Below are 15,464 nucleotides of genomic sequence, written 5' to 3'. Positions count from 1 at the left end.
GGCTCCAGTCAGGACTGGCCCCGCAGCCCAGGGAGGGGCTACCGTCCCCCCGTAACCAAAAGGACCTGCGGCCCTGGTCAGGACAGGCCCTGCAGCCCAGGGAGGGGCCATCGCCCCCCGATCACCGACACCCAGGGAACTCGCAGCTTCAGACAGGACCGGCCCCACGGCCCCAGGAAGGGCTGGCCCCGCAGCCCTGGGAGCACTAACAGCAGTTCCCAGGGCCCCCGCTCCGCCTGGAGCGGTCCCAACCTGTCCGTCCACACTACCCGAGACCCCCGAAGCATCCGGATCCGGCACTGCAGGTCCAGCTGGCCCCGCCACGCTGGCAGGACCCGCTCCAGGGGCTACCCCCGCCCCGATGGACCTACACCTGCCGTACCCGTAGCCTGAGCCGAATGGGGGGGTGGGCTTCCTATTCTCATATTTGGGGGAATTAAAAGGTCCAGATTTTCATTTCCATGGCTTTCAAGATTAATTTCACTGTTAGGATCACGTTTAGCACGATTTTTCTTTCCCTTTTTCTCCTCTAATGCCATTTCTGAGAGTTCTGTTTCTAGCTGAACTTTATCTCTATTATATTCCTTTCTCAATTTCAGACAGGTTAAGAAAAAATAAAATAACTCGGCATAGTGCAACTCAGACCACATTTCCTCCTTATGAAGGATTGTCATAAGATGAAACACTATATTTACCTCAAAAGAGCCAAATTTCGGTCAGGTTAATCCTCTAATCTGCCCGTTGAAAGGTCAAACATCCATAGAAAGTCTAACTAGCTCCCGCCTTTTTAAAGATGTCTCAGGGCCAGTTAAATCATCCCAATACCGTAAAACTAAAGTGAGAGGCGTTCCCTCTGGAATCTCCTCTTTAGCTTGTACACATCCCATGTTAACAAACAACACAGGAGGAAAACAGCAGACCTAAGACAAAACTGAGAAAACCAACAGCCTCACACACGGTGTGCAGGTTTTGTAATCAGGCACCAAAAGGTTCAGACAGAAATACAAAGTTTCAACCGGGGGAGGCGTACCCCCGCTTCTGCGGCCACACCCAGCCAACATGAAATCCGAAATCCTCCTGCCTGTCCTGACTGAAACTTCCTGGACAGTTCCACTGCCCACTCCGGTAAAAATCCCTTTGCCAACAGACTGGGAAAATACTGACTTTTTGGGCCCAAGTCCAAGTTTCCCTTCCCAGTCTCACCGTATTCCCTAGCCCTGGGGAAAACTCCTTCCCGCAGCTGCTAATTAAAATTCTCCAGGAGTTGTTCCTTATCTTACCTCCGTGTGCGGTTCCGAGAAGCTGGGCTCCCCGAGATCGGAACAGGAATTCCTCAAAATATGCCGACCAGAGAAGAAATCCCTGCAAAACGGAATACCGATCCAGAGGAGTCACAGGTCCCGATGTCCCCGTACCGGTCACCAAAACTGTTGTTGCCTAAATGGCTGTGGGGAAAAAAAGACTCCAAGTCAAATTAGGTAGGAGATAAGGATACAAAGGCTTTAATGAGCCCCCAGGCTTTCTGGAATACCCCTAACATGCTCCCAAATACAGATGTTCACAGTTTTTTTAATGATTTTCACCCAATCCCCGTCCTGCCACCACCCAGGTTCTGCCCCCACCACGCCTCTTGGAAATTGGGTCTGGGGGTGTTTTGGGACCCCCTCTTCTTCATCTTCATCTTCCTCAGAGCACGTAAGGTTCTTGGAGGCCTTCCAGAGTCCCAGGACTGAAGGTTGTTGGGTCTACGGCTATATCTTCTTCCATAGGGTTAGGATGTTCTCTACAATTCTACCTTGAAAAAGAGACTAAATAGGCCAGTGGAATTTAGGGGAATTGATATGGGAATGGGTAACAGGGTTTACTATGTGTAGCTGGTGTTTTAAAGGGTAAAGGGAAAATATGCTGCTACTTTAAAATCTACATTTACTACATAACTACTTCTAAGATCTACAAAAATTAAAAAATCAAAACTCTAAGGTATCACCCCACAGGCATTCCTGAAAACGGAATACCTCACTCTGAGATGGGTTGGTCTCTCTATCTCAGGCGTCCTCCACAAGGTGTCCTGTGGGAAAAAAAAAAACCTGCCTCTCAGGAAAAGAAAAGGAGGCGGCCAAAAACGGGATTCCTGCTCTGTCTGGTTTGCGGAGTAATCCCAGAAGCCCCTGAAAAAAGGACTCCACAGCTGTCCCTACAGCCACCACGTTCCCCCTCTCCCTGCTCCTGTGCTGCCCAGCACGTATGGCTTGCTGTGCCCCCACCCCTCCGACCATCCAAGAAGAAACAGATGGGGGGAGCAGGATTGGGGGGGGGGACACACACATGACCCTAGGGAAGAAAAAAAAATTCCAACATCTCTTTTCAGATCTATGACATATCTAATCTAAACCTGTCTTCTTTTCCAGTTTAAAGCCATTGCCCCTTGTCCTATCACTACATGCCCCTGTAAAAAGTCCCTCTCCAGCCTTCTCGTAGACCCCCTTCAGGTAGTCGAAGGTGCTAAAAGGTCTCCACAGAGCCTTCGTTTCTCCAGATAGAACAGCCCCAGCTCTCTCAGCTTGTCTTCATAGGAGAGGTGCTCTGGCCCTCTGATCATCTTAGTGGTCCTCCTCTGAACTTTTTCCAACAGGTCAACATCCTTCTTGTCTTGGGGACCCCAGAGTTGGAGTCAGTACTTCACGTGGGGTCTCACAAGAGCAGAGTAGAGGGGAAGAATCACCTTCCTCGACCTGCTGGTCACATGTTGTAGTAGCCAGGACAGTCGAAAGAATAAAAGCCAGGTACAGTATAATGATGATCCATAAGTCTGCTTTATTGCTCAGTTCAGCCTAATTTATACACACTCTGTGAACAGAACCTTATATACCTTTCTATTAATAACTCTCTATCTGTGGTCTGTTATTAGTTTTTACACACAATTGGATATTCACACCTTATTTACATTCTTCTCTCACTGGTCAGTTTTGGCATCTTCTCAAGTCTTTCACTGCTCCTGTGAATTCCTCAGGTAAATAGCTTCAAAATGTCTAAGTCAAAATCCTCCACCTCTATATCCTTCATCTAGGGGTCTGCGGACCCGCCTCCTACCCCAACAATTCCCCCTTTTTCTATTTGTGCCACAAAAATTGCCTGTGCCATCTTCTGCAGGGTCCTTTGCAGAAGAGACACAAGACATGACAACATAAGTAGTACAACTACAACAATAAGCAACACAAGCAACCCTGTTTTGACAAGAGACAGAAGCCATCCTGATAGTCCCCATCCACTAAACGGATTATTTAATCAGCCCCAACCATCGTCAATCTGTAATTTTTTGATCCTGCTTTTAATTTTTGAATGCTAGCATGAATTGACTCGCTATGATTGGACAAATTCATACAACACATTCTGTCAAAATCTTGGCATCCATTTCCTTGCGCTAACAATAAAAAGTCTATTGTGGCTCTATTCTGCAATGTAGTATGTCTACTACTATCAACATCAGATAATAAACCACTCAAAGCAATAGAAGTAGCATTAGTTTGCTTACTCAGTCAACATCCCAAATTTGTCAGCTTTTTCAAAGCTACTGCTGCAGCAACACCAGGTGCCAATGCTGATGCTGCAATGATTTCTCCAGGCCCCCAATAGATCACCTGGTCATCACACTGGTTGGTGAATTGATGAATAGTACGTTTTTCTTGTCTTTTGTTATAAATCATGGTGAGATTAGGAGTCAGTAAAGTCTCCCCAAGCTACATGGTCCACCATTAAGTTTTGATGGGAGGTGACCCCAAGCCCTATCCCCACAAATAAGAAAAACTCCATAAGGTAAGGCAACAGGTACATTAAAAGATCACGAAACATTACTAGAAATATAATTACACCAAGCAGTTGTATTTCTATATACAGGCAATGTGGCATTAACGTTCTGTCCTTTTCTCATTGTATTATAAGTATAATTAAACATAACACAAGCATCCATCACTACTGATCCTAACAATTCTAGTTCTTGAGGCTCTTGTGTAACTTGTGTAAAGTGTGCATAGATTCTGTCCCAGTTATCAACATTTTTCTTTGGTGCAGAACTGTTGCAGTGTCCTGGGTCTGTTGGGCAAGGCCAGGCACCTAAAGGAAACCCCACCAAGCAGGTAGAAAAAGGATTCTCAGGGTTCGCTACAGAAAGGCAGAGGGTGTCCTGGTGTGTCACGTTCACCAGTGTCATCCACACATTCTGTTTTGGCTAGGGGACAGTCCACGCAGTTACATTTAACAGCATCCAAGACAGGACACACACACCGTGCAGGAATCCATCGAGGGCCATTATCTGTGGAGACACACATATATCCCCTCCCCCACATTATTAACTCATGTGGACCAGACCACTGACCAGAAACAAGATCCCAAATCTGTACGGGGGCCTTGCCAGTCGCCGACTGCACAGAAAAAAAGAGACGAAAAATGCAAAAAGGTAGGTGAAGAAGAACCAGGGAAGGTTAAGAAGTTCAACACATACATGGCTTTGTTTAACTGCACTTGAGGGGGTTGACCTTCCATTCCCCCTTTTTGTTTTTGAAGCAACTGCTTCAGGGTGCCATGCATGCGTTCAACAATAGCTTGCCCTGTAGAGGAGTGAGGTATTCCTGTCACATGAGTGACACCCCATAGTGCGAAAAAGGTCTGCACCATTTTGCTTACATAAGAGGGGCCATTGTCAGTCTTTACCTGACTCAGCACCCCAAATGTAGCAAAGGCGCGTTGGAAATGTTTTACAACATCTCGACTTTTCTCGTCGGTATGTGCAGTAGTGACAATCACATGAGAAAAGGTGTCAACTGAAACGTGAACATATTTCAGATTACCAAACTCAGCAACATGCGTAACATTGGTTTGCCAAATTTGCAAGGCTTTAAGACCACGGGGGTTAGTTCCAAAATACACAAGAGTATGACTATGGTGACAATCTGGACAAGAGGAAACAATTGAGCGAGATACAGAATGGGTCAGTCCAAACTGACGGCAGAGTGCTTCCGCTCCTTGATGGAAAAACTGATGTGATAACACTGCTTGTTGATGAGTGTTGGGAACCAGTTCCAAAGTAGCAGCAGAAACTAGGGCATCTGCCCTGGCATTACCTTCAGTAAAAAATCCAGGTAATGATGTATGACTACCGTATATGGAAAATAAAATAAGGAACAGTTCTTTGCAACAGAGTTCTCCAGAGTTCCAACAAAACCTGAAAAACTGAAGTAAAAGGTCGAGAATATAATACGGTATGATCAAATTGCTGCAACAAATTAACTACATAGGCAGAATCAGTAACAACATTCAACGGTTGGTCATGAAACAATTGGAAAGCCAAGGTTACCGCTCAAAGTTCCACAATCTGAGGTGATCCCTCCTGAGAAGTAACCTGTTGTTGCCATCCATCTGTGGATCGCCACACAACTGCAGCTTTCCCTGTTTTTCCAGAGCCATTGGTAAAGACAGTAAGTCCATCCAAAGGTACAGAACTGCGTAGTAATTTTTGTCCCACTAGTACTTCTCTAAAAAATTTGAACAATGGATGGGAAGGTAAATGGTAAGAAACTTGGCCACTAAATCCAGTAAAAGCAGCTTGTAACTCATATTTGCTGGCCAAACACCATTCAAAATAACAAGATTGCACTGGAACAACAACATGAGCAGGTTCTTTGCCCGTACACTCTACACAGTGCTTTCTAGCCTTGATCACTATGTCAACTAACAGCTCAAATAGTCCAGGGATAGTTTTGCAAAACTTATAGGGCAAAAACAGCCATTCCAAGATGTGTAAAGGATCAGGTCATTGGTCACACCACTGGACTAAAACTCCAAAAGGAGTAAGGTGGTCTATTAAAACAAAAAGCTGAACTTCTTGTCTAGGGTCAATTCGAGAAATGAATTTTGAGTGGAGTGCTTGTTCTACCTGCTGGAGAGCTTGAGTTGCTGCTTTTGTCAAATGTCTAGGTTTTTGAGGATTAGTGGAATGCTTGAGCAGCTCAAATAAAGGTGCCAATTGAGTGTTTGTCAACCCCAAATAAGGTCTGATCCAATTTATAGATCCCACTAATTTCTGTACATCAGTGAGAGTCTTAATTTCAACAGCCAATTGTATCGGTTGGGGAGCAACAGTGTTCTGGGTAATTTGCATTCCAAGATACTTCCAAGAGTGTTCTCACTGTACCTTTTCAGGAGCAATTTTTAGGTCAAATGTCTGTAGCTGTTTCTTTGTCTCTTTTTCAAGTTCAGTCAGTTGATCCTTATCGGTTGCTGCAAGCAAAATGTCATCCATATAATGGTAACAATAACAATTTAAAAATTTTTCACGAACTAGAGACAGTGTCAGAGCAATAAACCACTGACAAATGGTGGGGAAATTTTTCATTCCCTGGGGAAGAACTTTCCACTGGAATCATTGGGTTGGTTCCGTGTGGTTCACCGAGGGAACAGTAAATGCAAATTTTTCTTTGTCTTTGGGACCCAATGGTATGGTAAAAACCAATTTTTTAGATCAATAACAATAATGGGCCAACCAACAGGCAACATTGAAGGGGATGGAAGACCTGGTTGCAACGTCCCCATATGAGTCATGACTGCATTGACCTATCTAAGGTTGTGGAGTAGGCACCATTTCCCTGACTTCTTTTTAATGACAAAAACAGGGGTATTCCAAGAGCTAAAGAGAGGGTTCAATATGACCAGCATCCAGCTGTTCTTTTACAAGGTGCTGCAGGGCCAGCAACTTTTCTTTAGGAAGGGGTCACTGGTCAACCCACACAGGAGTGTCTGTGAGCCAAGATAAGGTAACAGTGGGTTGTGTAACACCCTGCAATGCAGTGACCCCTGTTAGAAATCCATTGTAATTTTCACCCCCCACTGAGAAAGACAGCCCCATCCCCATAGTGTCAAGGGAGCAACAGTTAAAATAGGCCTAACTGTGGCTGATTGACCCTCGGGGTTCACAATAAGTATGGGATCACTTGAAATGTAACTCTGAGTAGTTCCACCCAATCCCACAACTCCAGTGGTTACCGGAGCTACTGTCCATGAAGCGGGCCAGGCAGCATGTGCAATGATGGTTACATCAGCCTCAGTGTCCAGTAGTCCAGTCAAGGAAATGTTGTGAGGTGAACCTTGAGTGTAACGCAGATGGCAAGTCATTTGTGGTCAGTGTGCGGAGATCGGTTGAGACCAAAAAACTTGTGGTGTACCAGTAGAACCGAAATCTCCATCTTACCATTCACGGAGTTCTGTTTTTGGAACACAACTCACAAAAGGTACAAGTTGAGTTATTCGAGTCCCTTTTGGTATTTGGACTGGAGGATACATAGTAGAAACCATGGTAGAAATCTGTCCTGTATAGTCAGCATCAATCCTATGTGAACCATAAGTCCCATTAGAGTACTGCTCAAACGTCCCACTAATAAGGCACTTAATCCATTCCCTATAGGTCCCCAAGCATTTAAGGGGACCTTAGTAACATCTTTAGTTATGATTGTGACTGTGTCAGCTGTGGAAACATCCATGCCGGCAGACCCGGAAGTTTTGCCTGTGAGTTGATCACATAAGGGAATCCTGCCGGTCCCTGAGGCAGAAATTGAGCTGGAGGCATTTCTATCTCCCCACGCCCCATCACGCTCTGCTTCCCATTTCCCGGCAAGGGGTGACCTGCAGCATGGTATCGAGAGTGACATTACTTTGCAAAATGGCCCTGTTTGCCACAGAGAGTACATGTACCTGTAAGAGTCACCACTCCCTTTTTCCCCATTCTGACTTTCCACTGAGGGCAATGGGCTTTCAAATGTCCTTCTTGATGACACAGGTGACACTTCTGTGGGGAATGTAAAATGGCTGCCAGGGCAGACATGGAATAGTCAATAGATCCAATTTTTGAACAAGCCTCCACCATGTCAGCTATATCAGGTAAACCAGGTAAGGCATCAATGACCTTTCAGCAATCAGTGTTAGCTTGATCTATAGTTAATTGCACACAAAGCTTTTGACTCAAGGTGTAATCCTCCACTTGTTTTTCTAGTGATTGCGCTAACCGTTCAACAAACCTTAAAAAGGGCTCCCCATGGTCTTGTCTTATAGCTGTGTAATGCTGTTATGGAGCTGACATTTCCATAACTTGTAACAGGGCACCCATCCCCAAATTCTGGGCTTCTTGCAACACAGTTGGGTGCCAAGTGGCCTGCAAATCAGGACTGCTGAAAGGTCCTTGACCCATCAAGGCTTGCACCCCTACACCTTTTAGAGGGTCGCCATCTACTCGACTGAGATTCTCTCTCTCTGCCCGTGAGGCCATCTGAGTCCACTTTCGCTCAAACAACTGAGTTTGCAGAGGTTCAAATAATATTTGAGCAAGGTGCGTAATGTCATAGGGGGCTAATAAGTCAGCATTAATGACACGTATCAGCCTCATCACTTGAGGGGAAATGAGACTGTATTTTCCAACATTAAACTGCAAATCTTGCACAACCTTCCAGGCAAAAACATTGTGCTCATTAGCCTTTCCTGATCCCACTGCTGCTTTCGTAACTGGAAATGCCTGGGGACCCTCTGCTAATCCAGAACATTCACCTCGGTCTCGAAAAGAGTGATATCCAATCCTTTCACAAAGGTCCCAATCACCTGTTCTTGCCACTTCCCTGCGCAACCCCTCCCAAAAGGAACCAGGATCTCTGGGTAGTACGACAACCTTTGCAGGAGGCAAGCAGATAGGTTTGGACTTAGTGGTTCGTAAGGGCTTCTTGCAGCGGGAGCCTTTTTGTAAAAGGAGTTCAACCTCTTTAAGGGACTCTTCCCCATCAGAACTGTCCGAATCCTCCAAAGAGGAGGAGCTGCTATTTTGTACCTTGGTAGCAACAGGCAAAGCAGCAGTGGGAACGGGCCCAGCAGAATCAGCAGGGGAAGGGGGGGTTTCTTGCTGTTTCTCTTCTGCTTTTACTATTAGCTGTGATGCAGGGGATGGATAGTCCTGGAGTGGCGGGGGGATGGCAGCAGAAGTATATGTGCGAGCAGGGGGAAGATTAACAGGGGAGACATTTTTCACAGAACAAGAAGAGGGGGAGGAGGTACTGGGAACTGATTCTGTAAGTGTTAATTCAGCCATGGACTTTACCAGACCCTCCTCCCCAGTAGCCCCCTGTTCCTTTTGTACTTCATTATACCGGTCCTTCAGGGTGGTGAGCACAAGCTTGCATGTAGGGGTAAGCCCCTCCACCGCCTCATTAACATTCGATATAGCATCCCATAATTTCCTCCCAATCTCTTCCCAAGTAGAAATGTTAAAAGCTGAATTTAGGGTAGCTTCGCACCCCTCTTTTTGGCACCAATACAAAAAACGCCGCAAGCAGTCATCATCATACTTAATATCACACCATCGAAGCAGCGTATTCCAAGCGTTAACTATCCGCTTCTCATCTGCACTCATAACTTGTCCTATTGTGCCCGTAAAGTTCTCGGTGGCTCACCTGCCCCAGGTGTCACAAACAGACGAATTCAGGTCCGGACCCTTTGCAGTGCCCCGTTGTTCTCTGTTTCACCGAACTCCGCCCTCACCGCACCTCGACCCGCGGTTCTGATCCCTCACTGGGAATCGTGATTCCTTACTGGGAATCACCACTGTTCCGGTCCCTCAGAAAGGATCGCCTTCGCTCCCCCGATGGGACTTGCGTGGTCCCTGGATTTCGACCCCCTCAGGTCGGATCATTTCGTTGTTTTAATCCTTCACTGGAATCATGTCGTTAATGTCGTTCCCTCAGGTGGGATCATGTCGGGGGCCACCAGTTGTTGTAGTAGTCAGGACGGCCGAAAGAATAAAAGCCAGGCACAGTATGATGATGAAAGTCTGCTTTACTGCTCAGTTCAGCCTAATTTATACACACTCTGTGAACAGAACCTTATATACCTTTCTATTAATAACTCTCTATCTATGGTCTGTTATTAGTTTTTACACACAATTGGATATTCACACCTTATTTACATTCTTCTCTCACTGGTCAGTTTTGGTATCTTCTCAAGTCTTTCACTGCTCCTGTGAATTCCTCAGGGAAACGACTTCAAAATGTCTAAGTCAAAATCCTCCTCTTCTGTATCCTTCATCAGGGGGTCTGCAGACACGCCGCCTGCCCCAACAGTCACACTTCTTTTGATGCAACCCAGGAGGTAGTTGGCTTTCTGGGCTGCAAGCGCAAATTGCTGAGACATGTTGAGCATCTCATCCACCAACAACCCCCCAAGTCCTTCTCCCCCAGGCTGCTCCCTATCCATCCTCTCTGTCCAGTCTGTGCTTGGGAATGCCCCAGCCCAGGTCCAGGACATTGCATTTGGCCTTGTTGAACTTCATGAGGTTCCCACAGGCCAACCTCTCAAGTCTGTCAAGGTCCCTCCAATGGCGTCCCTTCCCTGTTGACTGTACTACACAGCTTGGTGTTGTTGGCAAACTTGCTGAGGATGCAGTCAATCCCACTGTCCATGTGGCCAACAAAGTTGTTAAACAGTGCCATTCCCAATACCAACACCTGAGGAATGTCATTTGTCACTGCTCTCCACTTGGACATGGACAATTCTATGAGTGCAACCATCCAGGCAATTCCTTATCCACTGAGTGGTCCATCCGTCAAATCCATGTCTCTCCAGTTCAGAGACTTGGATGTCACACAGAACAATGTCCAATGCTTTACACAAGTCCAGGGATATGACATCAGTCGCTCTTCCCTCATCCACCACTGTTGTAACCCCATCATAAAAGGCCATGTGATGGTTCGGACCTGGCTCCCTGCCAAATGCCCAAACTCACAGTAGCAACCTCCTTCCCCCTCCCTTCTTCCCTTAGGGCAAAGAAAAAAAACTATAAAAATTGAAGAACCTGAAATCAAGCTAATTATATAAAAATATATATATTTACATATATTACAGTTATATACAGTTAAGATGCTATGTACAAAGCACAGGGAATCCAAACAGCCCCCCGAAGGGAAAGGGAAAGGGGAAAAAGGGACAAAAAGAGACACCGAACAGATATACACAATCAAACTCAAGAACTATACTAATAACTAGCAAAACAAATCTCACCACATCCCTTAGAAAAGCAAGACTGGAAGACACAGTCAACACTCTCCAAACCTTTCACGTGGTAGGCCAGTGGTCACTGAAGGCCTCAGCTTCTAGACAAGTGAGACCAAAGCAAGGTTCCACTGTTCCCGAACATCGCCGTACGAGAAGAGAGAGACCTCTCTAATCTCCAACTTATTTATTCTCTGGTTTACATAAAAATCATATGGAATACTGGGTACATGGTCACTTCCTTGGTTACAAGCTGGTTACCAGGAAGGCCTAGACCAAAACCATCACAGGCCACCAAATTTGTCAGGCACGATTTGCCCTTTAGTGAAGACATCTTGGCTGTCACCAATCACCTTATTTTCCACGTGCCTTAGTATAGTTTCCATGGTGATCTGCTCCATGATCTTGCCAGTCACTGAGGTGACACTGCCCAGCCTGTAATTCCCTGGATCTTCCTTATTTCCCTTTTTTAAAATGGGGTTTATATTTCCCCTTTTCCAGTCAGTGGGAAGTAGTCCAAGGACTAGAATCAAAGTGTCTCCAGCTTAAATGGGATTTACATGCTCTCTGGAGACCACAGTCTAGCAAAAAGGTGAAAAGAATGAACAAGACTCTTAAAAAACTAATTTCAAAACTGTGCCAGGAAACTCAGCTTAAAAGGGTAGGTGTGATGGTTTTGGTCTGTTCGAACCATCACAGTAGGTGTTTTACTGATTGCTTTGATGAGAGTTAGAATCACTCCATGAGTTAGAGAAGGAGCAAGTCCTTCTGAAATATTAGATGGGAAGCCATATCCAACTAAAAGTACAAACAATCTAAGTGATCAAATGCATGTTAAAGGGGAAGGAATGATAAAAGCTTATTTGCTGTCTCTTTTGCATGCTTTATGATCTTTACATAGTGTAGCAGGATGTTCTACCCTGATAAGGACTAGAATCTGGTCAGAGAAATGCAAACAATGCAAGCTATCATACAAGCTATCTGTGGTGAGTTATCACTGGCACCAAGGTGTTGGTTTTAGTGTTGAATTATGCTAAAACTGGCCTGGTTCCCCAAACTTTAAACATATATCCTGCTTTTTGAAGTAAGATTTGACAGATAAACTGCTAGCTGGCCCGGAAATACGTGACTAGCAGTCCATCACTTTGTAACTATAAAAGCCCAGTCCAACTTTGACATGGCAAATTCTTCCACATACTTTCTTGAAGTGTGTGGAGCTTCTCCTGTGAAGCAGGGACACCTCTTCATGGTTTCTCCCCAGGGGTTAAGTGAGAGATCTGCCTGCTATCATCATGTTGTGAGTTGCATCAATCTCTACTTAATGATTGGGTTTTTTTGCTAGTTTTGATACAATTGCTTAAATATAATTGCTTTGATATAGTGCACTATACCATCTCTACTAGTAGGATTTTAGCTTTTATACTGTATAGTAAATAATTCTGATTAAGATCTTTTATCTATTGACTCCTCTGTTCTTCTGTCTGTTCATTTGTCATAATAAAGAATTAATTTTACATAAATATATCTGATTTGCCATCATTCAAACCTGTGGGACAAAGCAATTTAATCACATCTCTATAATTCCTTAAATTTAAACCATTGACAACATCTGAGGCTAAGATTGGATCCAGCTGCACCTAGGCTCCTCTTTGAGAAGGATTTTAGAAAGCAAGGGGGTCTTTTCTGCACCTTGTAGCTCAATGAGATAGCTTCTCTAATAAAATTTGTTTAAGCCTTCCACTCTGTCATGGTTCAGCTAGTTTCTTGGAATTTTTTCCCTTCCCCTGCCCTGTGTGCCAGAACCATTAAGAGCTATCAGGTGAACAAAAGGGATGGCTCCTTCACTAATTGCCAGAACTTAGTCTCCTAGGAAACGGGGGAGACCTTTTTCTCTCGTCTCCTGGGCAATGGGGGAGGAGGAATTTGTGGTAGGCTGGGGGTGGTTGGTGATGCTTTTGCTCTCCGGACCTGTTTGCCAGTTGCAGACGTTGCCTGTTTTTTTTTTCTTGTCGGAGGGGAAGTTTGCTGCTGCTCTCTGCCCAGCTGTTGCTAGCTGCAGCTTTTGCTTGACCAGCTGAAGATCGTGAGTTTTCTTCCATGGGGAGAACTTTCTGTTTTGTTGCTGTTTATCGGTTTGGTTTTTTTGAAGGGGATTATTTGTGGGTATAGGAGTATTGTTTAGTTGTTTTACTTGTTTTTTTTCATGTTTTCTGTTAATACACACATACCTTTTAGTAAAGGGCTTTTATTTTTTCCTTTTCCATAATTTGTTTTTCCTTCAATCGGAGCCTCTTAATTTTGGATTTATACTTGCTTAGTGGGAGGAGTTTGGGTCTTTTCTCATAACTCATCCTTAGCAAAAGACCCTTGTCTCATTTAAACTGGGACACACTCCCACCCGTGACACATAGGTACCTCAATCAGCAACCACCTTTGCCCCTGGACATACCAGTGCACAACTTTCAATCCAGGGACTTGGTTTACATTCACACTTGGAGAGATGAGCCACTGAAAGAAAAGTGGAAAGGATCATTCTGTTGACCACTTATACAGCTGTGAAGGTGGAGGGAATCAGCTCCTGGATCCATTATAGACAAGTCAAGTCAGTCCCTCCACAAGAAACTAAGTGGAGACCCAAATTGGCAGGGCCCTTAAAAGGCTGTATTGACACACCATTGCATCACAAAACGAAAAAGTATATTTTGTTCTCTGAGGTTATAGGATCAAGTATGTTCTTCCAAAAGTGGAATTGATCCGAGAATGTGTGAAAGAATCTGGACAGAAATGTTGTAAATGCTACCTCTTTTTGTTTTACTAGGGAAACTTCTGTAGAAGAGGTTTTTACCTCATGTCTAATAGGAGTTCCAACTCCTCCTAGTATTATGAAGTATACCATGTTTAAGGCCTTTAACATTAATGTGACTTATTATATTATGTATAATTGGAGACCTAATACTAAATGATTGGAAAAAGGAATGCTTAGAGTTAAGGTAAGAAGAGTGTTGCCTGCCAAAAAGTGCATACAATTCACAGTCTGTGCTGCACCTGCGTCATGGGTTTGCTCTGGGCTAATTTTTTTTCTCTTACACTCCCCACAATTGCTATAAGTTGAGAGAAGGTTTATGCAGACAAAAGAGACCTGATTGGGGAAAATAATATTAGGATTTATTACTAACAAGATAAAAACTAAAGAACTATATCTACTACAATACTAATTAGGTATAAGTGTTATGTATTTACAAAAATACCCCTCCCCCCTTTGTATCAGTTCAGGAGGAGAAACAGTCTCTTTCTCTCTTTTCTGGATCTCTAGGTCTTTTAAATAATTTTGCAGCACTCAAAAGTTCTTCTTCTATTATCTCTAGGACGACAACTCTGATTCATCGCAGCTGGAACTCTTTCTCTCTCTCTCTCTTCTATGTCAGCCTCAGGGCTGGGCCTACCCCCCTCCTGGGCTAAGACCAGAGGTTGGGGGGTTACCCAGGCCCTGCAGGGTCTTCCATGGACTTGCAAGGGGACACTTGCCTACTATGGATCTTCACCACAGAGTCACAGGGGGTAATGGTTTTTGAGTCCACCCCTGTTTCCTGTGGGGTCCCTTCCCACAAGAAAATAGTCTTTGATAGACCTCTCCAATGTGGGTCCATCTCTTGGACAACAGGTCTTCTATTCTCTGCTGTCCCTCAGGGTCACAAATTCAGCTGCACTAGCATGGATCCCTCACTTGGATCCCAACATCTTACCTGAGCCATTCTGCTCCATCATAAGTCTCTCTCCATGGCCTAGAAGTCTCCAGCAGGACTCTTTTTCATTTCAGGCTTTCTCATGAAGTCTCAGCTTCTTCGTGCATTCACTTAATTCAGTGTAAGCTCTTCTATGAACTGCCTGGGGGTCTCCTCACCTTAATAAACTTCCATGGGTGGCAGGTTTTTTATTTTTCAGTCTTTTCCCTGCTGAAGGGAGAGAGAGAGAGGGGAGAAGCAGCCCCCCCCTTCGAACTTCTCTCTCCTGCTGCTGCCAGCTTTGACCTTGGAGGTCTGTTATTTCTCTGCTGGAATTTTTTCTGCAGCGTTTCTTGTCCAAACAGTCAGTCCTTCTCCAAAGTTTTTTTTTTCTCTATTCTGTTACAAGAGAGAAGGGGAGCTTCAGTGCCACACCTGCCCCTGGCCCACTTGGGGCCTGCTGCTGCTCCTACATGGCTACTTTCTTCATCTGCGCCACAAGGTTCTCTTCCGTTTTCTTAAATATGCAATTGGCAGAGGCATAACTAAAACTTTTAATTGGCTTTTTCTCTGGAAATCCACTTGGAAAAAGCCATTTTCAGCCCCAGGGCAAGGGGTGAGGGTGGGCAAACCCATGACAACCCGTAAAATAAATTGCTAGAATCTTTC

At 44.8% G+C, this 15,464-nt stretch overlaps 1 protein-coding gene across 1 annotated transcript in view; it reads right to left on the bottom strand.

Annotated features, from left to right (window-relative positions):
• Window positions 1-5,799: 5,799 nt before the first annotated feature.
• Window positions 5,800-15,464, bottom strand: part of LOC126641836 (uncharacterized) — a 28,113-nt gene continuing 18,448 nt past the window's right edge. Inside the window, exon 2 of the mRNA XM_050318915.1 lies at window positions 5,800-10,838. Coding sequence (XP_050174872.1) covers window positions 8,111-9,439 — 1,329 coding nt within the window. The 5' untranslated portion in view covers window positions 9,440-10,838 and the 3' untranslated portion in view covers window positions 5,800-8,110. The remainder of the gene's footprint in view (window positions 10,839-15,464) is intronic.

This window comes from Myiozetetes cayanensis, unplaced genomic scaffold (genome assembly GCF_022539395.1).
Source record: "Myiozetetes cayanensis isolate MyiCay16 unplaced genomic scaffold, myiCay2020 scf219, whole genome shotgun sequence".
Lineage (NCBI taxonomy): Eukaryota > Metazoa > Chordata > Aves > Passeriformes > Tyrannidae > Myiozetetes > Myiozetetes cayanensis.
Note: the sequence above shows the minus strand (reverse complement) of the source record. Positions and strands in the feature narration are given on the sequence as shown.